The 25969-nt window shown below is 44.6% G+C and overlaps 1 protein-coding gene across 1 annotated transcript; it reads left to right on the forward strand.

Moving 5' to 3' along the window:
• Window positions 1-1610: 1610 nt before the first annotated feature.
• On the forward strand, window positions 1611-22735 carry FHL2 (four and a half LIM domains 2; the record flags this gene model as incomplete). Its single annotated transcript, XM_084234592.1, has 5 exons — window positions 1611-1766; window positions 11931-12105; window positions 17478-17647; window positions 19566-19752; window positions 22584-22735. The coding sequence occupies 5 exons, from the start codon at window positions 1611-1613 to the stop codon at window positions 22733-22735; spliced, it is 840 nt and encodes a 279-aa protein (XP_084090718.1).
• Between the last annotated feature and the right edge of the window lie 3234 nt (window positions 22736-25969).

Consider the following 25969-nt stretch of genomic DNA (forward strand, 5'->3'; position numbering starts at 1 on the left):
TCCATTGTGATGAAATGAATGATGACCCCTTTCAAGGCCAATAACTTGAGAGTTACAGGAAAGCATTGACGCGTTGGCCAACGTAGCGGCTGCAACCTGAGATGGCCTTAGTGCAAAGGATATTTATATGTTGGGCTTCAGAATAATAATTCCAATGCTCAAGAGCCTCATTTTGTGATGTTATCACAAGAATATCCAGACAGTGTTTTCTTTAACCCCAGGAAGAGCGATTCAGAAGGATGGAACTTGCCACGTGTGTCCAGCTGCCTGTTTAATACTCTTAGGAAAAATTGTTCTATAAACATAAAAATAAGCAAGTATGGATGGTGGAAAGATGTTCATTTCTTTGTTTACAGTTGTTAGAATTGTGTATACGTAAGAGTAGGAAATTAATAAACACTATCAAATTTGCTGTTTTTGTAAGCCAAGCAGCAATATTTAATTTGTATCATAGGAGGTTCTTCTGGAATTTCGCTCTTTAATGGTTGGAAATGACTGAAACTGAGCCAAGTTTAATTGGAGTTCATGAAACATTGCATAGAGTTACCTAGCCAGTCTACATATTTAACAACTTATAAAATTTTTCACGTTTAGCAAATTAAATATTGGCCACAGGAAATATTCCTCAAGATTGACTCTATGTTTTTAACACCCTAGAGGTGTTTCTGCACATCAAGTGCCCTCACAGTAGATTCATTCTTTCTGGATCATTCTAACATGTTTGTATAAGAATGGCAGGTGAGAAGGCAGAGAAACAAAAGGCTCTTGCCTCCCTCCATCCCCACCCCTCTCTTACTGCTCACACACTCTTATGAGCTCACTCTGGAAAATGCAGGGTCTCTGGCACAAAGCAGCATTCTTGTTCCTCTTTGAAAGGTGCAAGGTGCTGCCTGGGAGTCCATGGATGGCGGACGCTGCATTTCCCACCGTGTGTTAATTCTTGTTCTTGGAAGCCAGTCTTTTTCTTTCTCCTCTCTGGATACCTTGGCAGTGGAAAGATCATCTTTTCATCTTGGAGATATGACACGCCCTGAGGGACGTGTGGCAGCCCTGCTTGTGCCAGGGCAGGCTGTGCTTTCCAGGGCCACGTCAAGGTCAAGAGTCAATATTCTTGGCATCTGTCAGGTTACCAACACAGATCCCCATCCCTTTTGCCACTGGTTTCTTACTATTAAAATTTACAAATCACAAAGGTAAGCTCAAGAAAATCTCCTTATAGAAAATGGGGAGGGGGGCGGTGGGAGAAAGAGGTATGAAAATCTGTCAGAAATTTAAAAGGAGGGATGAGGGCTCTTACTTGCATCTAAAATTGAGATTTTTTTTTTTTTACAAAGTCAACAATAATTGTACTTTTCAAGAGGTGGAATGCATTCAAACACAACACCACCCACAATTAACTAAAAAAAAAATGTGTGATGGAAAATTATGAACATGTAAAGGATGAGTTTCTGTGATTCACCCAGAGTTGCTAGCTAGCCATGGGCTACAGCTGGCATATCAGGGGGATGGTCACTGCCTCCGTGCACACAGCATTGGGGGTGGGGGCATGCTCTCTGCAACCTGTATTCTCTCTTTTTTTCGGACAGGTTGTTGAAAAGCTGGATGTCAAAATGACTGAGCGCTTTGACTGCCACCACTGCGAAGAATCTCTCTTTGGCAAGAAGTACATCCTGAGGGAGGAGAGCCCCTACTGCGTGGCATGCTTTGAGGCTCTCTACGCCAGTACATGTGAAGAATGTGGCAAGCCCATTGGCTGTGACTGCAAGGTACCCTGGGGCCCCCTCCTCAGCAGTACCCCATAACTCCTAGACCCTTTGGTGCTCCCCAGGCACCCTCCACAAGCCTCTGCAGGCTTTGTGCTAAAGTCCTAATTCTCATCACCTCTTGGAATTCCATCTGATGGACTTGGATCCTTCAAATAACCTTTCTGATCCATTTCACTCTGGCTGATTTGGTTTCTGCCCACTCCTGACTTTAGGGTGCTTGGTTAGTGCTTTTGCAGGAGGTTTGTGCTTAGTTCTCCTTAGTTCTCTCTTCCCAAGTTCTCCTCTAATATTCTAGCTATTAGTGTTCTTATCAAACCACCAACCCCACCTCCCAATACTGTTGATGTTACTGTGCTCATGCCGACTCACAGGTGGCAGATACTGATCCATCAATGTTTGATGAATGACTGTGCCCATGACTGAACCTGAGCTCCAGATATATGGATGCATACAAGCATTCGGTTCACTGGAGCATTAAGGGGTCTTTTCTTTTTATGGAGAAGATCAGGATTTGCATTGCTCCTTTCATGAGGGGTAGGGCACAAGGAATGACCACTTTTCCTGCTGCGGATGACACAGCAGTTTCAGCAGACACACCCACTAGCTGTGGCTGAGTGTTGGGAATCCTGGCCTATACTCAGCATTTAATTAGTCCAACCTGGACCACCAAAGGATGCCCCAGGATCTACCTATGTCTCTAAGATCTCCAGTAACTTCACCTACAAAACATGCTTGATAATCCTGAGAGCCACAGAACCGGTAGGAGATGGAGTCACTGTGGAATCTCTAAAGGAACTCCCAACTTAATAGACTCTGGGGTGACTCATGGCATTTTATGATCTCTTTCCTGCTTTCATTGCTTTGTACTCTTTGGGGATTTCTGCCACTCTCCTCAATGGTTATAAATACCAATATCTATCTCTGATTGACTGAGTTAGGCTGCGTTGTTTGCACGTGGACAGTTCTCACACACCCAAGGCATGTTGCTGACTCTCTTTGATCATCTTTCCTAAGAAAGGCAGTAAGCAATAAATGGCCCCGCCAGCTTCTGTTGCTAGGTGTTCGGTGACAACTGAGGAATAATTTCCGCCTTGTGTGGAAAGAAGCCTTTGCCTTCAGTAGAGCAAAGGAGGTGCAACCTGGGCCATTTGACACCAGGCTGCAGCCACGTATTTTCCAGCTTCAGAGGAATGGCACACCACGCCTAGAAGAAGTAAAACTCACCAGCTGTCCTGTGTAAAAAGCAGAATTGGCCACCATGAGCAAAAAGTAGCTGAACTTGCTAGTCTAACTTTCCTGTCTCTAGCTTTGCCTGATGCAAAATCCCGCCATGTTTAATGGACTTTCTTATCCCCTCCATTTTTCCACAACAAGCTGCCTGGCTCCAGTCCTGGCTCTGTATCCCCCTGGCCATACGCACTTGGGCTAGCCCTTGACTCCTCTGTGCCCACCTTCACATCTACAAAGTGGAGAACAAACAAGTGTGCCCACTTCATCAGTTACTGTGTTATAGAGACACAAAACCCTCCACATGCCAAAGGCCAGTCAGTGGCATAAACTCCAACCTTCTGCTTTTCTTCTGACTACTTCCTATTCTTTCTACAACACATTCCCTCCACACACCTTTCAGAAGCTTCACCTCTTTATCAGTCTCATTATAGAACCAGTGCCTCCCTGGTGGCGCAGCGGGTTGAGCACTGTGAAGCTGTGAAGCTGTCCGCAGCCTCTGTAGCACCGGTTCGATTCCCGGCCGGCCAGGGAGATTCCCACATGGTGGGGCAGACCTCTCCTACTTTGTCTGCTGCTCCCTTTAGCAGTGTATGTTGGTCCTTCTGCCTGTTCTGTTCCCTGCTCTGTCTCTGGTGAATTCTCTTACCCCTCTGGTGCCTCTGGACTATACCCCAGTGCTTGTATAAATAAATAAAAATAAATAAAAAATAAATAAAAAAGAACCATAACAATGTCTAGTTTGAAGAAAAACCTGAGGCAGAGAAAGAAATGTCTGTAAAAGTTTTACCTGAAAAAGATGTAAGGAGGTGAGAGGTTCATATATTATTCTGACACAGAACAAGTCTGATTTAAAGGAAGCACATTGGATATTTGGGGTTAATCATTCTTAACCGGTGGCTGAAGTCAAAACAAAATAAAAATCACTTATCATTTCTTCAATGTGATTTAATGGAAAGATCCTCAGACTCTCAAAACTAGTTATTCTTCAGCACATACTTTGTGAGCAAATAAGCAAGAATCCCCTAAATGGGGCCAAAATCAACAAAATCAACTGCTGTAAAGTCAGGAGTTAATTGTGCTGAACTTTTCAACCAAGATGAATGGTTTACTATATGTGGAGTTATGCCTTGTGATTTTCTACATTTTGGAAGAAAAAGAGATGTTGATTTGAAGTGAGACCTTGCCATTTGGGGCTTTTCAATAGTTGGAATGGTTTTCTTGACTTTCAGAAATAATTGTGGAGTTGACTTTGGGAAGGAAACAATGATAGAAAAAATGTTCCTGTTATTTCAGGAGGGATAGCCAAAGTCCTGGCAGGCGGGCTCAGGCCTGAGCGACTGGCTTGTCAGATCTGGTGCCATTCTCCTTTCTTAAAATAGCTCAGGCACCAGAAGCCTCACTTCCCTCTCCTGCCGAAGGACATGTGTGTATAATTTTTAAATATTCATAAGACCATAGAAATTTCACTAATTTTGTGGGTATTTACTGACTATTAAATGAGATCGATGATACTTCAGGCTGTTTTCATAGTTAGCTTTCATGTTTGAAAGTCATTTCTAGGCAGTGACTTAGTTATATCCTTTATTTCCATTCGTTCCTTAGAGAAAATGCTGTGATCTCCAAGAGAAAAATCAGTCATTTTTCTGGCTAGTAGAATCGTTGAGAACAAATAATACAAATAAAATTTCATGATTTGCTGGCATGTTTTTTTCTGAAATTTTTCTTGGATACTTGTTGATATCAGTAAAATACTTTTTTAGCCAGATTACGGATGGTTCTTGGATAGGTCTACCTAAGTCCTGGGCTTCAGAATTACAAGAAACAAAGAAAAGATAGATTGGCCAATAACTCCAGAGATGACTGGAGGGACCATACATTTAACAAATCAGTGACTTTAACAAATGGGGCCCTACATCTAACTCGGGCTTGAATTTTCCATGTCTCTGCCAGTAAGTACCAGGCAGTCAAATAGGCTCACAAGCCCACCTGTGTGCCAGGGAAAGCAGAAGACATGGTCATGAACAAAAAACCATCTGCAGACCTGAAAGTGGCATTGAGCTTCCAACCAGGCTTAAAAGCTCCACACATGGAGTGGTTCCTTTGTCCAGGCGCTGCAAAATGTCTTCATTGCCTGATCTCAATTCCCCATAATTCCCTTTGGAGAGGAACTTTTTGTGTTCTGTTTTATGGAAGAATCACAGAGGCTTACAGAGGGTGAAAGTGTTGCACAGAGTTATATCCTGTCCACAATAGGGATCCCTATCTCACAGGACTGTGGGGAGTCAGAAGTTCAGGAGAGGGGACACCTGAGAGCAGTACATTAAGTGCTCTCACCTCTGCCATCTCTTCTTCCTGACCATTGTTTTTATGCAGTTGAAGAATACACAGTTGCTGCCCGCAGGTACTTGTAGCTGGCTGAGGGGTTGAGGGGCCCCCAGGCCACTTCCTCTAGCCCATGGCTGAGCTGAAGTCTTGACAAAGGAGCCTTCAGGCACTTCTCATATTAGGAATGTTTCTGAAATGGAAAAATATAAAATCAGAAAGGAAGTGTTTGGGCCTTATCTTACATTGTTTATCAACATTTTTGCTGAAATTTATGACATTTCTGTGAGCACAAGATTAGCCTTGGCATTTTTTCTGGGACATGTAAAAGATTTTTTCCTTTCTTTTTTTCCTCTGCACTCTTTCCCTAGAGGACTTGGAAGCCAGGGTCTTTTTAGGACAATTTAAAGCTCTGGAAAATTGATCTGTGAGTCTATACTTTTAGCCACGTACCTCCAACATCTAGATGACATCTTCGGAGGTCCAGATGATGTACTCTGTATAGAACAAAGTTAAACTAGATGAGACCAGCTCAGTATTAAGAACCAAAACTACAGATCTATTTCTAGCTGTGAACGCAAGAGACGAAAAAGGCAATTCAGCACCAAGTCTTTACAAGTAAATATTCAGAGCATGATTTGACACTCGGCTTCAAGTGCACGGATCTAATCAATTATAAACCAACTTCTTGGCTTATTTTGTGCCTTTTTCCAATCTCTCACTAATCTCCAGAGTATCGGCCTAAAATCCTGCCTCACACTGAGACTCAGAGAATGGCCTGTTGGCCCACAGCCTCAGTGTGCCCTAAAAAAGCAAAGCCAGCAGTATTTAGTTACCTTCCTCTTGCCATAAAGACTTTTCTCACTTCCTAGGTATTGTAAATTTCTTAAGATGTGAGCCCAGAAGGAAGCTGTGACATGAATTAATTAACTTAACCCAGACTTCCAAAGAGAACCCAATTGGAGAGCCTGAGGGAGACAACTTCAGGAAACCTGAGAGCGTATTTGGTTAGATAGGACTTCCATGTGCGATTTTATTTTTCTTTTTTTTTTAAAGATTTATTTATTTATGCATACAAGAACTGGGAGAACTGGGGTGCAGGCCAGAGGTACAAGGGGTGAGCAGATTCACCAGAGACAAAGTGGGGAACAGAACAGGTAGACTGAGTAAAATGCACTGCTGAGGGGAGCATCAGGTGAGGTAGGAGAGATCTGCTGGACTATGTGGGTAGCTCCCTAGCTGATCAGGGCTCGATCTCATGCTCCAGAAGCTACAGATAGCTTCACTGTGCTGTGTTTAACCCCTTGCACCACCAGGGAGGCCCCCACATACGATTTTAAAGAGAAGTGTAACATAGGCTCTTTACTGTGTTAACTAGGGTGTGGGGGCACATGCCTGTCCTGCAGCCAACATCACTTATGGCTGGAGAAGCTTCGCAGAGCTGGGGATATTCCTGCTGAGTGGAGTTGCCTACTTCAGAGAAGGGGCCTTCCAAGGCGAGGGGCAGCATAGGCAGGGGCACGGAAGGCAGCAGGGCAGAACGTGAGGCTGGGTAAGCATGTTGGGAGCAATTTGTAAAGAAACTGCTCTGCCAGGTAAAAAAAAAAAAATGAGCAAAACATGCATATCTGAGTTTTGTTGGATCTCTGAAGGCTGAAAGGCAATGAGAATGTTCCAGAAAATGTAGCTCACAGCTTTTTCACATGGTTGTAAATGTGTTCATCTATAAAAAAATCAAACCTTATCTCATAGGGCTATTGGATGACTCAAAATAAGTAAGAAAGGATTAAGAAAAAATTTTAGACTGAAAAGGGCTAAGGAAGTGAAAAACACTATTCATAAATAGAGTGATAGCATTGTTAACATGGGAGTTTGAAGGCAAGGAAAGTTCTAACACATTACTATCTTCACGAGTAATTGTTTCAGCCAGGGACACTTTGAGACAACTGTTTTCACTATTAGCTATGATCTGAGTGTTAGTTAATATTAACATTAATTGAGCAATCACAATATACCAAGTTACATATGCTTAGTAAAAATATTTTCTTATATGTTAAAATGTTTTACATGCAATAGCCGTACCACTCAATCTTCATAGCAAAATGGTCACTGCTATTATTCCTATTTGACAAATGAGAAGCTAAAGCAGGAAAGGACTTGTCCTATGAAGTAAGTGGTACATGGCCAGGATTTGAATTGAGAGCCCTTTAGTTTAATCAATGGAATTGATTACAATGTTCCTAGGGTGCCAGGAACATTGCTGCTCATAACACAGGGGGTGAGGGTGAGCCACCCAAGGCACCCTACTGCCTGCATGCACAGCTGCTTCCCCAAGAAGGTCAGCGCTGTCTCCAGCTAGAAGGAGGGGTAGGTCAATTATATGCCCACTGAGGACCCACCACCAACAGCAATGATGTAAAGTTTGTTTACAGACTATTTTTATTTATTGCACACCATGAAATTTAAGAGAATGAACATATTGATCTATAGGGAAACCATTTCCATTTCTTGTCAGGAGCTTTCGAGAAATAACAAATATCTTTGAATAAACCAAATCAGGAATTGTTGTGTATAAAGGCAAAAATACATGTGTGTGCATGCATTTGCCAGAGAGGGAAGAGGACTTTGAGGGAGACGTGTGGGTGACTCACAACAGCCCCAGGAAAGGGAAGCAGGGCTAGCTCAGCCCAGGTCATCTTGTGGAAGGGGCCCCGACCAAGTTCTCCAGGGTGGAGGATGGGACGGGAAGCATTTCCCAGCATCTACTCTGAAGGCGAAAGCTGAGGTGAGGAGTGCACATCGGGGGATGTTCTAGATCACCCACTCAGAGGAATGTGCACTCCTTGAAAGGAGCAGGGATTAGTGACCCGGAGCGAGGACCGGAGGAGCAGCGTCAAAAGGGTGGCCTTGGGAAAGACCACAAGTCTCAAATTGATGCTTATGGTCTAGTAAGGACATGTCAACAGTCCCTAAATTTAGAGGGGCCCTTTCTCGTATCAAATGTCTGTCAACAAATCAGCCTTCCACTGATTTAAAACCTTAACGATAGACACGGTGTTTTCATGCCAGAAATGTTAACTGGAGTAACAATCGATCCCTGCAGTGCTTTAGATCCACATGAACGTTTTAACATTAGCTTTTCCATGACTGCTCAGTCATATTAACCACCTTGCTCACACTTCCCTCCTCCCAGGGACACGCTAGGCAGGGTGGAGAAAGTGGTGACATTCTTTCGTCATCCATGGAGGTTCCTCCCTCAGTGTTCTGGAAGGTCAGCCCCAAAAGGCAAATTTCCTTGAATTCTTATTTTCTTGCCTTCTCTTTTCACTGTCAGCCTGTAGCCCCCATGTGTGGTGTCAGCTCCCGGGCAGGGCAGCAACAGTGACCCCTAGAGTGTCTCCCGGAAAGCTGCCATACCCCTTCTCCCCACTCCCCAGCCTCTGGGTTCTCCTTTTACCCAGGCAGTGATTCACAGAATGTGGAAAACATTGTGCAACTTTTCCACAATACCAATCTTTTCTGAGGTGACCAGTCTGTACAGAGGGAGCCCGACTAACTTCTCAAAAAAATGTTTTGACCGACTACATGACAGTCACAGCTCATTTTTTTAACTGTGGCAAAATACACATAACACAAAATTCACCATCATAGCCCTTTTTAATTGTATGGCTCAGCACTGCCAAGTACATTTACATTGTTGTGAAACCGCTCTCTAGAACGCTTTCCATCTTGCAAAACTGAAACTCTGTACCCAGTAAACAGCAGCTCCCCATTTTCCTCTCAGTCCCTGACAACCACCCTTCTACTTTCTGTCTTTATCGGTTTGACTGCTGCAGAGTCCTGTCTGCATTGTATCACACAGGATGTGTCTTCTTGCCACTGGCTTGTTTCACTTGGCATGCTGGCCTCCAGGTTTGTTGATGTTGTAGCAAGTATCAGAATTTGCTTCCTTTATGAGATGAAATATACTCCATTGTGTGTGCAGCTGCATTTCTTTATCCCTCATCTCTTCGTGGACACTTGGGTTGCTATTGTGAATAAATGCTATGAACATGGGTCTGTCTACAAATACAAACAATTTGGGGCATATACTCAAAAGTGCTCTTGCTGGGTCACGTGGTAGTTGTGTGTTCAATTTTTGGACGAGCTATAGTACTGTTTTCCATACAGTTCTTAATGCATTTATTCTGCAGTCAGCATTATGACAGTGATAGCAAGACCAAGGACCTCAACTCTTTTATGTTACGCCAATTGCTGTTCTTGTTGGATAGGGTTTTAAATGCTTCCTTTGACTATATTGGAAGTCTAAACCAAGGTATTGCTGAATTGCATTCATATGGCATTGTTTCTGAATTTTTTCAGGGGGTGTATGCAGAGCTCATGAAGGGTTAACTTTTGGAAGCAAAGCATAACACAGATTTTACCAGGATTTTACCTGGTATGGTTGACAGCTTTCAAATCAGAAGGACTTGAACTCAAACCCTAGTTTAGCTACTGGCCAGCTGTGTGAGTAGGAGCAACTTATTGACCTTTAGAGCCTCAGTAATAATATTTACCTTACAGGGCTGCACAGTGCCTTTAACTCACAGTGGGATAATAATTATCAACATCCAGGATGAGAAAAATAATGATTTATTTTTGAAGAAGGGATGTACGCAGAGTATAGTTGTCAGTGTATAATGATTTGCATTTATAGTCATTAGCTCAAAACAGCTTATATTTTATTTCATTGCCAAAATAACCAATAAAGCCAAATAACCAATAAAGCAAAGGTGATTTTCCTCTCCAAATTTCTCCAAAGTCTTTAGGCTAGAAATGTAACAGGCAGACAGTGGTCTGCCCGGCTCACAGGCCCCAAAGGTTGGCCTCACCAAATGGAAAGGGGAACATTTCAGTAAACGAAATCAGTCTCACAGAAAGAAATCCCTGCTCCCCTGGCCAAGAAGATTCTGCACTTCATTCCTTATCTCTCGTTGGCTGTAATTCTGTTCCCAGGTGTTTGAGGACACAAACTGCTAACAGGAGCCATGTTCAAGGGAGCAAGGTCAGGCACACCCTTCCCTGCAACCCAACTGCTTTCAAAGCATTCAACATTTATATTTTTAAAAATTCCCTCAACTAAAACAGTATACAAAAAGATCACCAAATCAAACAACTTCAGTTTGCTTCAAGGTTCTGGGAAAACACACCCCGGTACTTCATCAAAAGGGAACTGCTTGTTCTCATTTGGACTCCGAGTTGACTTGGATTTCAGGACTTTCTAATCAAATCCAAGATGAGTGCTTTCCCGTCCTACACTCGACCTCGCTCCAGCTGCGACTGTGGTGTTGGGAACAGATATCTTGGGAAGGATGTTCCCGAGGGCGTCTGTGGGAGCAGCTGGGGTTCAGAATGCCACAGGTCTGGAAGCCCGCCCAGGAAACCAAACAGTGGCCCCCAATTCTGTGTCTGCCTCATTAATAAACGAATGATGGTTTCAGATTACAGTTGGGTATACGAAGGGCAACAGAACAAAAATCCCATTTATGATAAAGCTAGATAGGAATTGGTTGTGTTAACTTTGTATTGGCACTTTCAAAAAGCCATATGCCACTTTAAAAAGGCGATTTTTACATTTCTTCTTCTCCCTTAGGCAGGATCACAGGTAGTGTAGAGTCGACACAGTTTCCTATCCTGTGCTCACATCTCTTTTTCACCCTTCACTAAAGTGTGTGGACTGTCTTTGCCACGCCTGCCTCTGTTTCCCGCCTGTATGTCCAAAGAGGCCCCTGCTTCTCTGTGGTGGTTCTGCACTGTCCTCTTCCCAACCTGATGTCCTGGTCCACCTGTCACACACAACCTCAGCACTGCACTCTCCACTAGGTCCGCCTTTGTCCACTACCCTGAAGATAAATTTCAGTTCCACTCCTTGCAGACATGAAGGTGCCTCCCGCTCCAGCCTGAGCCTGGTGGGCCCCTCTAGCCTCACGCACAGCTCCACAAAGCACCCCTCTCTCCCACCTCACCCCTGCTCATGCTCTCTCGGCTCACTTTCCTCTCTGTCCCCTCTACTCTGCTCTCTGCCATCCCTGGGTTTTGACAGCAGCAGGTAGCACCTCCATGGGGCCACACCCGGCTTGCTTTGTACCAGGTTAAACCAGAGCCCTGTCCTCAGGGACCCTCTGAATGTCCCCACTCAGGGCTTCCCTTCCCATCAGTGACCACCACGATCCTGCTGTCAGGATTGAGTCTGCTGAGCTCCCTTTGCTCAGAAGCATCAGTGAAAAGTCATGTTTTTTGTTCTTTTTCTTAGGCACAATACCTAAGGGAAATGCACTTGTTTTTCAAAAGCTCCTCTCTCTCTGCCTTGCTCCTTCTTTCTCCACCCCTCAACCTCCCCACCGGCCACACACACACATACACGCACCTGTCTAAATGGTTGTTCCAAATGCAACAAGAAAACAGTCTAACCTTCCTCATCTGGGCAGCTGCTATCATGATCCAGGTGCAGTCACAGGCCTCCACCCCCCTCCCAATTCCCTTTGCCACCTGCACCACATCCTGGGGGTCAGGCAGGGCAGCCTGGAGCCCCCATGGCCTCCTCTCACTGTCCCGTGTGGTCTGGGTCTGCAGGACTTGTCCTACAAGGACCGGCACTGGCATGAGGCCTGTTTCCACTGCTCGCGGTGCAAGAGTTCACTGGTGGACAAGCCCTTCGCGGCCAAGGAGGACCAGCTGCTCTGCACAGACTGCTACTCCCACGAGTACTCGTCGAAGTGCCAGGAATGCAAGAAGACCATCATGCCAGGTCAGCCCTCCAGAGGCCACGCAAAGTCTCTCGCGTTCCTTCTGTTGCTGAATTTTACTCCTTTGTGATTTCAGCAAATAGGCACTGTCCCCTCCCGAGTGTTAGGCGGTGCCATTTAGAGCAGTGAGCCAAGGGGAGGCCTGTCCTTTGCCCTCGTGGAGTTTACACTCTAACCAGGCAGGCATGATGTTCCAGACTGAACCATAGTTGCCCTTGAAGTGGCCCAGGTAAGAAGATGATGTACCTGTTGACAGGGAAGGACAGGATTGTGTGTCCCTTGCTAATTGGGGGGATGTTTGTTTTGTTCTTCGTGAGAGAAGAATCTTATTTTAAAAGGAGTCAACAAAAATATATGTTGTGGAATTTGTAAATCCAAAACTTACAAAATAAATTTTGTTGCATGCATATAGAAATAGGGCGAGGAGAGGCCCTTGCAGAAGCATGTAGAGTGTGGACCCCAAGACACAGCACAGACCTGGGCCCTGCTAGTGCTTAGGACAGATCCCGTCAGCAACATCCCTCGTGTGACCAGGCCGAGCGGTGGCCTTGCCAGGTTTAGCAAAATATGACTCCCAGTGAAATCAACTTTCTTAGCATCTGTCCCATTTGAGACTCTTTCATTTGGCATCCCGACGAGAGCCACATAAAAACAGGAGAGAAACTCTATCCACTGAACATCTTAGAAGGTGTACCTTCGCAGAAAGCAGGATAGGATGAAGCCGTAGACGACCTGGGAGCCAGTCCGGAGGAGTAGCACTTAGGATGCACACTGCCGTGATTTAATAGAGGATTGGGGAGTTCAAACAGAAGCACCTGAGTTCTGGGGCTCTCATCAGCCCAGCAGTGACAGTGATGATCAAATAAGAATAAGGCTCAGGTTAGCAGGAGGGGCAGGGCCAGGCCAGGGGGCCTCCTTGCTCTCAAGGAGACTGTGGGCTCTTCAAGAGCTGCGGGTGTGAGAGATGAGGGGCCTGGAGGTGCTGACAGCAGGAATGAACTGGAAACCCACACAGAGCCGGGCTGACCACAAGGAGTCACACAGGCATGCACGACAGGCCCAGAGCAAGGGGGACACAAAAGTGGTTGAGCAACAAATTAAATCTTAACTAGGTTTTCATGACAAGCGCCCAAAGAAGGTTCCATCATGACTCATAGCAGAGCTCCCTCAGCCCTCCTTCCCAGCTCCTTTCACACCTCCCACTTGGTATATCTGCCAGAGTGTCTCCTCCCGCACGCACTCTCCACAATTCCCCTGCTGCCAGGCCTCTCTGGGCCTGGCACGTCCTCGCCCGTGTCCACCTTCTGCTCTGTTGGTTTGTTAGCTCCTCAGCAGTGTCCTGCCCTTCTGTGCACCCATCCTGCAGGCCTCCTTGTCCAGTTGTCCCTCCTTCCTTACTCCATGGGTGGCCATCAGGACAGTGGGACAGGGCCCCAAGGAGGTGGCCCCAGGTGGTAGGGTCTCGATCCTGAGGGTGGTGCGAGTACACACTGGACTCAGCATCTGCCTAGCTGGCTGCACACCCTGGGGCAGAACCTTTGGGAAGGGAGTTTCTTGTTCACTTTGCTGTCCTTGTGTTGAGGAAGATGCCCCAGCTCAGGCACTTGCAGTGAGGATGCAGTTAAATCACAGGAAAAGGAACGGCATTGATGAGTTTAAGCTTAAATGACCTTCAAGTTCACCTGTCTGATCTCACCAGCAAAGAAATGTAAAGGCAGCCCTGGTTCCTGGTCTAGCAGGATTGGGGTCATCCAGCGCTTTCCCTGAGGCCTTGTGGTCTCAGCCTCACCACCTTCTCCCTAAGGAAGGAGAGGTGGGCCTTTTGGGCTTGGAGGGTCACCAGCTCCCACTTGGTGAAGGTGGTTATTTCTGGAGGAGGAGGAGTAGAGGACACAGAAGATGAACGTTTGTGGTGTCGGGCACACACAGCCTCACTAGTAGGAATGCAAAGTAGCAGTGCCGGGACCATCTCTGATGAAATCCCTCAGCAGTTTCAGTGCATTGGACTAGGAGCCAGAAAACCCAGGTCCTCGCTCTGCTTCTCAGAGGTCCTGTGATCCCAGCCACCAACAACTGTTGGGACCCTGGTGACCCCTTCCTGAACCCCAGGCTATTACTTTAAGTTCAACAGCAGTTTGGCCAATGTGACATTGTAGTTTCTTTCTCTCGGGGCCACCAGCAGAAGCATGCTTCCTTCGCGAGAGAGTGAGCTCCTGCAGGGCCCCAGGCAGACTCTGCAGTCTGCTTACTCTTCTGAAGTCTCCCCAGGGAGGTGAATGGCAGCGAGATGGGGGTACAGGAGGGAACAAGGCGGGTTTATTATAGTGCCTGGTTTATAACAGTGCCAAGGAATTCTCCCTTGATGTCATCTGTGGGTTCAGAACACAATGTGGTCAAATATTTGTTTCAGCTCTACAGCCAGGCAGATGTTTGCTTTGTGCCTCTTTCCTGACATCGGTGGGGTCAGAACCCAACTCCTGGACACTGTCACCCAGTGAGGACAGCAACGGGAGCCACACGGGCTAGCCCAGGAGAAGGCAGAGCCAGGTGCAGGGATGGAGGACACAGAGAGTTGGTTGGTCCAGGGCAGAGCATTTTCTAACATTATCCACCCCCGCTTCACACACACACACACACACACACACACACACACACACGCACGCACGCGCGCGCGCGCATCAGTGAACAATATTCCACTGTCATCTCTTTAGAATTTTTAGGTGGGAATGCTGTAGAAACCTGGCTGATACCTGCTGTTAGGCAGACACATGCCCTGGGCGGGGGAGGCGGGCAGGGGGACCCTCAATATTGTCACCTTTGAGCAGTCTTCGAGAATGAGCTGTGTTTTGTTGGATGAAATAAGAAATAGAGGAAATGGATGGCCACCAAAGGCAGGGTATCAAGAAAAAGCCTGGTGTTTGCAAAAAAGGAAGAAGGAAACCAGCCCTAAGTCATGTAGTTCTTCCTTACTTTGGTTTGATTTCTGAACGTGCTACAACCAGATCAAGGTGAATAGCAATACAGCATCAGCACAGCTTTGTACTGAAATTCAATATGTATTAGGCAAGAGACAAGTCCTAAATGAAAACCATGTCCTCTGGTTCCACCTTCGATGAAAACCCATTTCTTGATGAAGTCAAGAAACTAGAACCAGCACAAACCATAGATAACCCTAAGGCTCACCTGTTCTTTACCAAATGAACTTCTGCAAACAGGCAGAAGTTTCTCACAGATGCACTGCGGACTTTGAGCCGACTCACACTGTCCATTAATCCTTCACCAAGTTTCTGGTTCCTTGCTTGCTTATGGAATCAGTAAAAGGGGGGCCTCCCTGGTGGCATGGGGGTTAAGACACAGCCTATGAAGTTGTCTGCAGCCGCTGCAGCATGAGCTTGATCCCCGACCAGGGAGCTACCCACATGGCGCAGCAGACCTCTCCTGACTCACCCGCTGCTCCCCTCAACAATGTACTTTGGTCAATCTGCCTGTTCTGTTCCCTGCTCTGTCTCTGGTGAATCCTCTCACCCCCCGAATCTCTGGCCTGTACCCCATTCTTGTATGCATAAGGAAATAAATCTTTTTTAAAAAAAGAAAAAAAAGAGAGAGAGAGAGAAGGCACACCTTTAAACTGTGCTTCCATCTGCTGGAGAATTGTTGGAAAATGCAGATCTGTTACAAGGAGTTTTGCTGCCACCTGCTGGCACTGCGCAATACTTACACAAGTGTCTGATGCAGGGCAGGAAATGCCTGGTGGATTCTTGGCGGGCGGCAGGACAGTTCTGTTATTTTAGAACACACCAAGATGCACTTTTGTGTCCTTGCATAGAGTCTTAAATGAGAATCATAATTTCCCTCTTTTCACTGATAAAATCCATTGGTTCTTTATCAAAGGGAAGTTCAGAGATTAAAAAAGCAAGTAACGAATCAAGAGTACATGGGGGAAAAAATTGACATGAAAAACATTCCACCGTTTTCACCTGAAATTCAGTTGCTTGAGGTAGTTTTCCTTTTTCAGGATTCTTCACCCTACGAATAAATTCTATAGTTTTGAGGATAACTGTGCCGCTCCAGCTCCCCGAATTCCCTCTCGTACCAGCCTCCCAACCCACACACATCCTTTGAGTGTGTGGACAGTGTGACTATGCGCATGTCACTTCTGCAGGACACAGGAGTGTGGTCCCAGCCACACGCAGCATGCTGGCCCCAAGCAGCCCCAGTGTCTGGGGCATTTTACTATTTCTTCATCCTTTATGCACCTTTCCCCTTAATTTTTCTTCTGTTTCATCCAAAGGGTGCTCACATATCTATCTTAAACCCTCTCATCCTATAAATCTATGCCCTTTTTTGGTGAAGTATGAGAAAAACATAAATCAACAAATAGTGAGTATTTGCTGTGAATCAAGTTTGAGGGTAGTGGGTGTGAGGAAGGTTTGGGGTGGCCAGTAGTAGTGAACCAAAACTATTTCCATTCATTAGGACTTTTTTTTTAAATCATCGATCAAAGGAAAAGCCAATGAAGATCATTTTTCCAAAGCATTTTTGGGGAAAGAAAATCTAGAATCAGAGATCAAAAAATTGAATAGGAATTTAAAGGTCATCTTATCCTGCATTCATAGTCTCTAAGCAGCCTTTATTGCTGTTTCATTTTCCCTAATGTTGAGTTAAAAACAGAATTCAATTAACTCTAAGAAAGTAAATAATAAACTTTTATTCCTTTGCTTTTTCTTTCCTTCCTTGTGGTTATTTTTCCCTACCACCGTCTCTTATAAATTCCCTTTTCCCTCTCTCTCCTTTTTTTTTTTTTTTTTAAGATTTACTTATTTATACAAGAACTGGGGTACAGGCCAGAAGTGCGGGAGGGTGAGAGGATTCACCAGAGACAGGGAGGGGAACAGAACTTGCAGACAGAACGAAAACACTGCTGAGGGGAGCAGCGGGCGAGACAGGAGAGGTCTGCTGCGCCATGTGGGTATCTGGCCGGGAATTGAACCCGCATTGCAGAGGCTGTGGACAGCTTCACAGCAATGCGCTCAACCTGCTGCACCACTGGGGAGGCCCTCTCTCTCCTTCTTAAGCCAGAACCCTTAAGGTGTTTATTGACATTCACTGATTTTTCTAAGTATTTTGCATTATTGGATTATCTTTTATATAAATGTCCGGGATTTGTTTGTATCCTCTGGACTTGCGTTACTACATACACGTAATTCTCTCAAACTCCATCCATCGTGTTGAAAATGACCACATCTTGTCCTTTCTTATGGCTACATAGTACTCCACAGTGTGGCTGTTCCTTATCTTCTCCATGCAGATTGCCGGGACTCCAAGGCAGCCCTTGTTAACAGCCCTGCGCTTTATTTCTTGACTCGCATGACAGGTACCCGCAAAATGGAGTATAAGGGCAGCAGCTGGCACGAGACCTGCTTCATGTGCCATCGGTGCCAGCAGCCCATTGGAACCAAGAGCTTCATCCCTAAAGACAATCAGAATTTCTGTGTGCCCTGCTACGAGAAACAATACGCTCTGCAGTGTGTTCAGTGCAACAAGGTATCTTGTTCTTCCCAGGCTTTGTGCTTCCCAGTCAGTTTGCTGCTGTGGCCCCTGTCAGTTCGCCTTTCCAAAAGAGGTTACTCGTATAAGATGGAGTGGAATGAAACCTATGCCTGCCTCACCTCGCATCCCATAGTTCTTTCTTCTGTAGATTGTATCCATTGGGCCTGTGTTCCGGGTCTTGCTTTCAAAGACATGCGCTGTGATCTAGGTGAAATCGCCTTATTCCTTCTTTTTCCTAGAACTTTCCAAATGTTTGCTCATGTTTGTAATTTGATGTTAAAGGAAAGGGGAACTTACTGTCCCAGAGCTCTTTGTCACACTGGTCTCCTTGAATAACAAAATCCACTGCTAAACTGGACAGAAGGAAGAAGAGGAGGGAGAGAGAAAGATGGGGCAGGGGGGTAGAAGGGGTGTGAGAAGTAAAGGGGAAACTTACCCAGTTGATTATGTGCTGTTTCTGTTAGTGAAATAAAGAAAAGGCCTATAGGAAGCGGCTCACAGCTGCTCACCCTGTTGCCCCCACACCTGTGCCCTTTCGGAGCAGAGCCCCTTTGCTGCATGTGGGTTTGCCCTGACAGATGCAGCCTTGGCACCCTGAGCACCTGTGCTCACCCATCGGGCTGCCCTGAGCAGTGCAGCTGTAGAACTTTGTCCCGACTCCACCGCCTGCTCTTTGGCGCCCTGGCTGGTCTCCATCTGCAGGGGAAGGCCTGGCTGCTGTTCCCTGAGCCTGGTTAACTTTAGTCTTAATGACTGGCCTGTCTGTAACTTTTCTGTAACTTTTCAAAGGCAGACATCCCACATTCACTCACCTCCTGTAGCACACAGATACCTTGCAACTCAACATATTTTGCGTAAATTCTGCTCCTTCCTGCTTAGAGGAAGTTTTTTGTTGGTTTGTGGCTCAATGAAAAGAATAAAGTCCTGACTGCTAGAGCCCCTGCTTTGCCATGAGCTGTGAATTCACTTAACCTGCGGAGGTCTGTTCACACATCTGTAGATGGAAACAGTATCTGCCCTACTGTAAGGACTTTTTCAGCCTATGTGAAGATAAGCCTATGTGACACAGCAGTGTTTACAGAATAAAATGTGTGAAGGTGGGATGTTACTGCTTCTTCCCTGTCACCATCTTTCTGTTATGCTGGCTCCTCTGATATCTTAGTCAATTCCATTGTTCATCCATTTCTAAAATGAATATAAAAGGCAACACTCTGGGAAAAAAAAAAAAAACTAGATAAAATTGAGAGATTGAAGGCCAGTTCTATTGCATCTGCCTTTGAAGCTTCTTCTCACAAACGTCTATGACCACAAGACAGAATGAGAGGCAGGCATTGGGCGTATTTTCCCCAAACCTCCCAGGATGCCCGTCCCCTCACTAGGGAATCAGCAACTGCCAAACTTGCTCTTTCTCCCACCATCAGCAAATGATTAGACTGAGTTGTAGGTGATATTTGAGAGGCTACCACCTACCAGATTTCCTCATGAGGACTTCCCAAAGATTCTCTCGTGTAGTCTCACCAGATGAGGCACAGAGGTCCTTACAGAAGACCTGCCAACAGGCACAGGCTGGCAACGAGCAGGATTAGGATTCAAATGCGGGTCTCCCTGCTAGTTTCCCCTCTTAACCTCCTGGCACTGCCTCCAGGCTGCAGGCAGAAGCGATGCAGCCTGACCACCAACACCTGTGCTTTATGTTCCCAGGATCCTTGCCTCAAGCAGGAAAGCCAGGGCCTGCAGTATGTTGCGGGGAGGACCAAGAGGCCAGCATGAGGCCAGGCTCTCGGTGACTTTTAACACAAACTGGGTCTTTTCTGGATGAGGCTCTTGCATTGTCCTGAGGTACTTGCTGAGACTGGGAAGTATATGGAGAATGTCCTCAGGAAGCTGACCCTCTTCCTCTTGCGTCCCCCAGCCCATCACCACAGGGGGAGTCACTTACCGGGACCAGCCCTGGCACAAGGAGTGCTTCGTGTGCACGGCCTGCAAGAAGCCGCTGTCTGGGCAGCGCTTCACGTCCCGGGATGAGTTTGCCTACTGCCTGAGCTGCTTCTGCGACTTGTATGCCAAGAAGTGTGCTGGGTGCACCCACCCCATCAGCGGTGAGTGTCCCAGGGACCCTTCCTTCCGGTGCGCCCCCACCTTGCCTTCACACAGCGAGGGAAGGTTCCCCCTTTGAGCAAGGGCAGGTTGATCTACCTAGACGCTAAAGGAGCACAGCAATTAAACTTTCCTGTGCCAAGATGTGCCATTCCAGTCATTTATATACGTTTCCCTTGGCATCATTTAGAGAAGGGAAATACAATCTTTTGCCCCAGCATATTAATTTTTAATGCTGTTGCACAGTAATTATCATGGAAATATCATGTTTATAAAATTAAACTTTATAAAGTGACAATCTACATAAAAGCACTTCTAAACATAAAGTATGAGATATGCATGTCAATGGTAGTTACTACCATTCTATCACTGGAAAAAAAAAAATACAACACTAGAAAAACTAAACGGAAACTTCCCTCCAAATAGGAGAGTTAATTCTCTGAATGCAGAGACAAATGTTCAGGAACCTGCAGGGGAATTTTGGAATTACTACCTGGATTACCAGTTGTGCATGGTTGCTGGTGTAGATTAAATTGGAATAGCTCCCTACTTAGTATTTTTTCTCTTTAACAAACTTTAAATGATTTTTAAAATAAATTTAATTTGATATTTTCTAATTTTTTGTGTATGGTGGTTCTTAATTCACACATACATACAATCAATCCCCATTATTGAGTCCATACTGTCATTTGCCTACTCAGTAACATTTATTTGTAATTCCAAAATTAATACTCATGGTACTTTTGTGGTCATTGGCTGACCCGCAGAGAGGTGACAGACTAGTCATCTGTCTCATACATTCCCAGCCCAGATGGAACAAGGAGACGTTCTGCCTCCTTTTCTCAACTCTTACATTGTAAACGATGGTTCTTTTCACAAATTTTTTAGGCCTTGTTTTTTGCATTTTCATGCTTTTGTCAGCAATTTTGCTGTTCAGAATGACCCCCAAGCACAGTGTGAAGTGCTATCTACATTCCTAAGTGCAGGAAGCAATGATGTGCTTCACGGAGGAAATACACATAAGCTTCCTCCAGGCATGAGTTATGGGATGATTGGCCATAAGTTCAGTTAATGAGTCAGCAATACTTACTGCGTTAAATAAGGTATCTTTAAGCTGAAACACACAATAGTTATGTATATTTGTTGATGAAAATGTAGTGACCAGAAGCTCATAGGAACCTAACCCCTGTGTTTCTTTCAGGAGCAATGATTCAAAATTTACTGTATTCAGAATCTTTTAAAACATAACTCCCTCAGATAATGAGAAGCGACTATATATATACATCTTCCACTTAGGAGGATTCATCCCCTGTGGGCCGCCTTTGGCTCTCATTTCTACCACTTGCCCTACTTGCTTCTCAAAGGAACACCGAGCTTCTCAAACAGGATTTCAGCCTGGAACAGCTGCCCAGCAGAACTTCTATCACTAACTGCTCAGCCTCTCTCCACCAATGTTCCTCCTCACCACAGATCTGCAAGGTCATAGGACTTACTAAAAGTGAGAGGAAGGAGAAACATAGCATGGTAGAAATGTTGGGGCATCCATCCTAGCACCTTCTTGCTCTTCTACTAACTCCGAGTTTTGAGAAGAAAAACAGCTGTCTTCCGATCACTCTGCACTCTCTGCCCCTAAATCAAGTTTACAGCTAACTATTGCCTAAACCACAGGTTTTCAAACGTGGCTGCATATTGGAAATACCTAGGGGGCTTTAAAAATTTCTGCCTTCTGGGTCATGTTTCTTGGTACTAACTAGCTGCAGGCAACTAGTGTTAAGGTCTCTCCCTAAATGAAAGTATTTAATGCCCAGTGTCAGTCTAGTCACTTAGTTTACATAAAAAATTGACTTATTAGTGAATTCCAGACTACTCATGCAAGTCTGAGACCTCATATTATTGTAAATGATTATTTACTTTTCAATATAGTAGTTTGAACCACTATTTAAGGAAAGAACCCTTTGTAAGTTGGATTCATGGTCCAAATTTGACCAAAATCCATTCCAACTCTAAGATAAGCCTATATATTTGATTCTGTTCTATTTCAGGAGCTCAGTGGCAGTATAAACCAAATATATTGTAATAGGTGACCAATGCACCTTGAACATTTGATAAGAATTAGCATCAAACAAGAGTCAAGCAATTCAATTAAAATGAATTACTATTTTTCCTATTTAAAATATAAAAAGGCTTTCTCCAATGTCATCTTCATCATTTTCTCCCAGCTATTTCAGTGGCAGCATCATCCACCACCCTCACTAAACCTCTAACTTGTCCAACTCTGTCCCCTAAGCTCCTGCTTCCATAGCTTGTTTCACCATGCTCCATTTGCAAGAGTATCCATCCTCCCACTCACCCACATTATCACCTCTTGTGAAGTCTGCAGTGGGTGTCCCAGAGAAAAATAACATTTCCTTCTTCTGCACTCCCTTTAGCCTTTCATTCATCAAATCAGGAAATATTTGAGCAGTAGACATGAGGAACCCAGTGAAGGAGTAAAAGAAACCAACTCCCTCTCTCATGGAGTTTCATGCCGGTAGGAAAAACACTTAAGAAAACAAATACAAACAAGAAGGTAGTCATAATTATAGTATTTATCACATAGCTCAAGAGCCGGCTTATATGTTTCTTGATAGTTACGAGTTCAAGATTGTTTGGTGTATGACTTATGCCTGTGTAAATAGTGTATACCAACACCCACTTACAAAATACGTACTGTCCACATTACGCACTCCAAGCTTTGAAACGGATCAAGCCAGGACTCAGTCCCAGTAGCCCAGTTCTAATGAGCAATATTCCCTTTCTTTCTTCATCCAATATTCTTTTTCTCTGTTAACAGGACTTGGTGGCACAAAGTACATTTCCTTTGAGGAACGGCAGTGGCATAACGATTGCTTTAACTGCAAGAAGTGCTCGCTGTCCCTGGTGGGACGCGGCTTCCTCACGGAGAGTGATGACATCCTTTGCCCCGACTGCGGAAAGGACATCTGAATTCAGCACCGTCTGGCCTCGCGATGCTCACTCATTCATATATTTTCTTTTTCCACCAGGCAGTAGTATATCCTGGTTCCACCAGCCATTTTGAGACTTTCCCCATGTGCTTCTCAGTGATAGTCACATTTGTTTAAATCCTTTCATTTCTTTGTACAAACCATTTCTTTGTAATAAATAGTTCTACCCCAAGGAAGAAGAAGACACTTAGATAAAACCTAGGTGGGAAAATGGTTTTGAATTTTTGTAATCAAGCAAGGCAAATTCAAGTGTAAAATCCTTTTGAATGATGTCTTTATAAATGTATCTTTCTTTCACTGTGTATTTAATTTTTAAGTGCAATGAATGTCACAAACTTGAAAGTATTCCTAACTACTTAAGGTAATGAGCAAGTTATAGCTGTATAACTTTCTGTCATGTAAGGTCTAAAGCAAGATTATGTGATTTACAATAAAGTTATCCAGAAAAAAATCCTTTGCCAGGCGCAGTGTGTAAAATAAATAATGGTTAAACTTTGACGTCCTAAGTACAAACAACACTTTATTGCATGTCTGCCTCATACCTGTGTGAAGAGCAAGTTCTGATAGGTCGGGTCAGTTTCAATGAAATTGCTTCACACCTTTCATTTAAAAGAAATCTTTCAGTCAACACCACCATGTCTCCCTTTGTATCTTCTCTTTGCTCCCCCTCCCAAGTTCTCTTTCTCTTGGAATATAGTGTTCTGCTCTTGATGCCATAACATAAGCTCCAGGAAGTGAGTAGGAGAACAGGAGCTAATTGAACATGAAGATGGTGTAGAGTCACTATTCATGGCTGAGCTCTGGCATTCCCCCACTGTCACAGACCCATGTCTTACGATGACCTGCCTTCTTTAACATTATGTGAAAGATTGCAAAAAGAGAAGAGCACCTGAAGGACAGACAACATACGTTCATGTCTCAATATCCGAGCAATGTAGGGCATGTGGGAAACCTTCAGTGTTTCTGAAAAGATAAGAAAACAGTCAAGAAAAAGAGATGGAGAGAATCACTGCTATAAAATAACACTCAGAGCTCCTAGCTGGGCAGTTGTCAGCAAAATCATTTTGGAAAGCACAGTATGCAATTGGAAAGCACAGCACCAGTTTATAAGATCTGATGTTGCACATTTCTCATTTTAGGACAACAATAGTGACTTTTGGCCCTTAGTTTTCTAAAACCATGCAATATGATCACATCACAGGCTGTGCAACAGAAAAATCTGGTGGGAATCAAGTCCTATCTATGCTGAGCAGATGTAGTCAGATTCTTAATCTGAATCATAGTCAATATGATAAAATCTGACACAGGCCTTCTGGATTTATAGTTGGCTTGCGGCTGTGTTTAAAAAGTCTAATTCCAAGGCACGCAGCAAGGGAGTGGGGAAGGAGCCAAAGTGGAAGGGAAGAGCACGGGGAATATGATGATGGTCACAGGTGATACGGTGGTGGAGAACTACAGGGACTACACCTGAGGGGAGAAACCAATTACTGTACAAAAATGAACAATGATGTAAGAAACTATATTTAGAGAAAAAAAATATGAAAAGCAAAAAATAAATAAAAAGATTAATTCTACCCCTTTTAGTTGTTTTGCCATCTTCTGCTTTACAATATGAAAGGAAAAGAATTCCTAACTTCATCATGGAACATCTAACTCATTCTTCTTTAAACTACAGATAGGTTAGTCGTATTCCACACTAGAATTCAACCTTAAGGATTGGGGGATTTCCCCCTAGAAAGTAGCTCCTATTGGACTAATCCTCACATTAGCAACCGTTTTTGACAAAATATATATTTTTTTAATTTTAAAAGCACGGGAAGATGACCAAAGGCAGGAAGACTATGGAAGAAGAGATGCTTATAGGAAAAGAATAGCATTGGGGGGATTTCCCATTTTTATGAATTTTATCCAAAGGCAAATCCCAGTAGGGCAGCTAAACCTGTTAGAAAACCTACAGTCTTACTGATTTGAAGAACCAAAGGCCAGGGATTTGAACAAACAGCCTTTAAAGTAAGAAGAAAAACCTGGAAAAAAGAATCCCAAGTTCTTTGTATGAAACCCCTGTAAGTCTCGGGTTGACAACTGAACTACAACTGCATATAAAAGATTCCCGCAGCCCAGTCAAGGTTCAGAGAACTGGCTGGAACGGTGGTGTGCAGAACTCAGTTGTCCACCTTCCCAGTGAAACCACCACTTAACTGAGGGAAATTAGAGAAGAGAAATAGAGACAGATTGAATAACAAAAAGTCTGAAAATTCCCCTAAAGGCATTCAGCAAACTGAGATATTTGTTCAGGAAAATCTGTGACCAAATATTAACAGACAGTGAAAGTCTGTGGTATTTGAGCCAAGGCGTGATTCTATCCCAACCCCAGCATTTTTACAGACTAATTCATAAGAGGCAGCTTCCCCAGAGACCAACATGACACATCTTAGGGGGTCTCATGTCGGTAGGAAACTGATTCTGGCTCTTTTGGGGGAATGGGGCGAGCAGCATGCAGGCATAGAAGGCCAGATGTTTGAAATCTTTGGTCCTGAGACTTCTGAGGGCCCTCAACTCACTGTTTACTGTATTTTATCTGGGGGACCTTAGAATAATTCCCCACAGAGAGCTAGAAATAATTCACCACTGCATCTACAGTCAACTCACTGGTCTTCAGGAATTGAGATTTTGTACCGTATATTAATTTAAGCCCTCTTTTCATCTCTGAACTTTTTCTGTTCTGCTTAGTCCTGGCTGTACTTAGAATCAACCTGATATTATGACCACATCCAAAATTTATTTTTCTAGTCAGCATCCTATGCATAGGCACATAGTCTTTGGGGATTATAAAAGTTTAAAATTGAAAAGTGAAGATCAAGATGCTGTTGGAGGGCCTCCCCGGTGGTGCAGCGGTAGAGCCCTGGGTTGCGAAGCTGCCCGCGGCCTCTGCGGCGCTGGTTCAATCCCCGGCTGCTCCCCGGCCACCGGAGGAGGGTCCCACATGGCGCGCAGACCTCTCCTGCCGCCCACTGCTCCCCTCAGCAGTGTACTTCGGTCCTTCTGCCTGCTCTACTCCCTGCTCTGGCTCTGGTGAATTCTCTCACCCTCCTGCGCTTCTGACTGTACCCAGTGCATGTATAAACAAAACAAACAAATAAATAAATAAATAAAACATGCCTCTATTAAAAAAAAAAAAAAAAAAAAAGATGCTGTTGGAACTTCAAAGTCTCAA

Source organism: Talpa europaea (genome assembly GCF_964194135.1).
Source record: "Talpa europaea genome assembly, chromosome: 6".
In the NCBI taxonomy this organism is placed as follows: domain Eukaryota; kingdom Metazoa; phylum Chordata; class Mammalia; order Eulipotyphla; family Talpidae; genus Talpa; species Talpa europaea.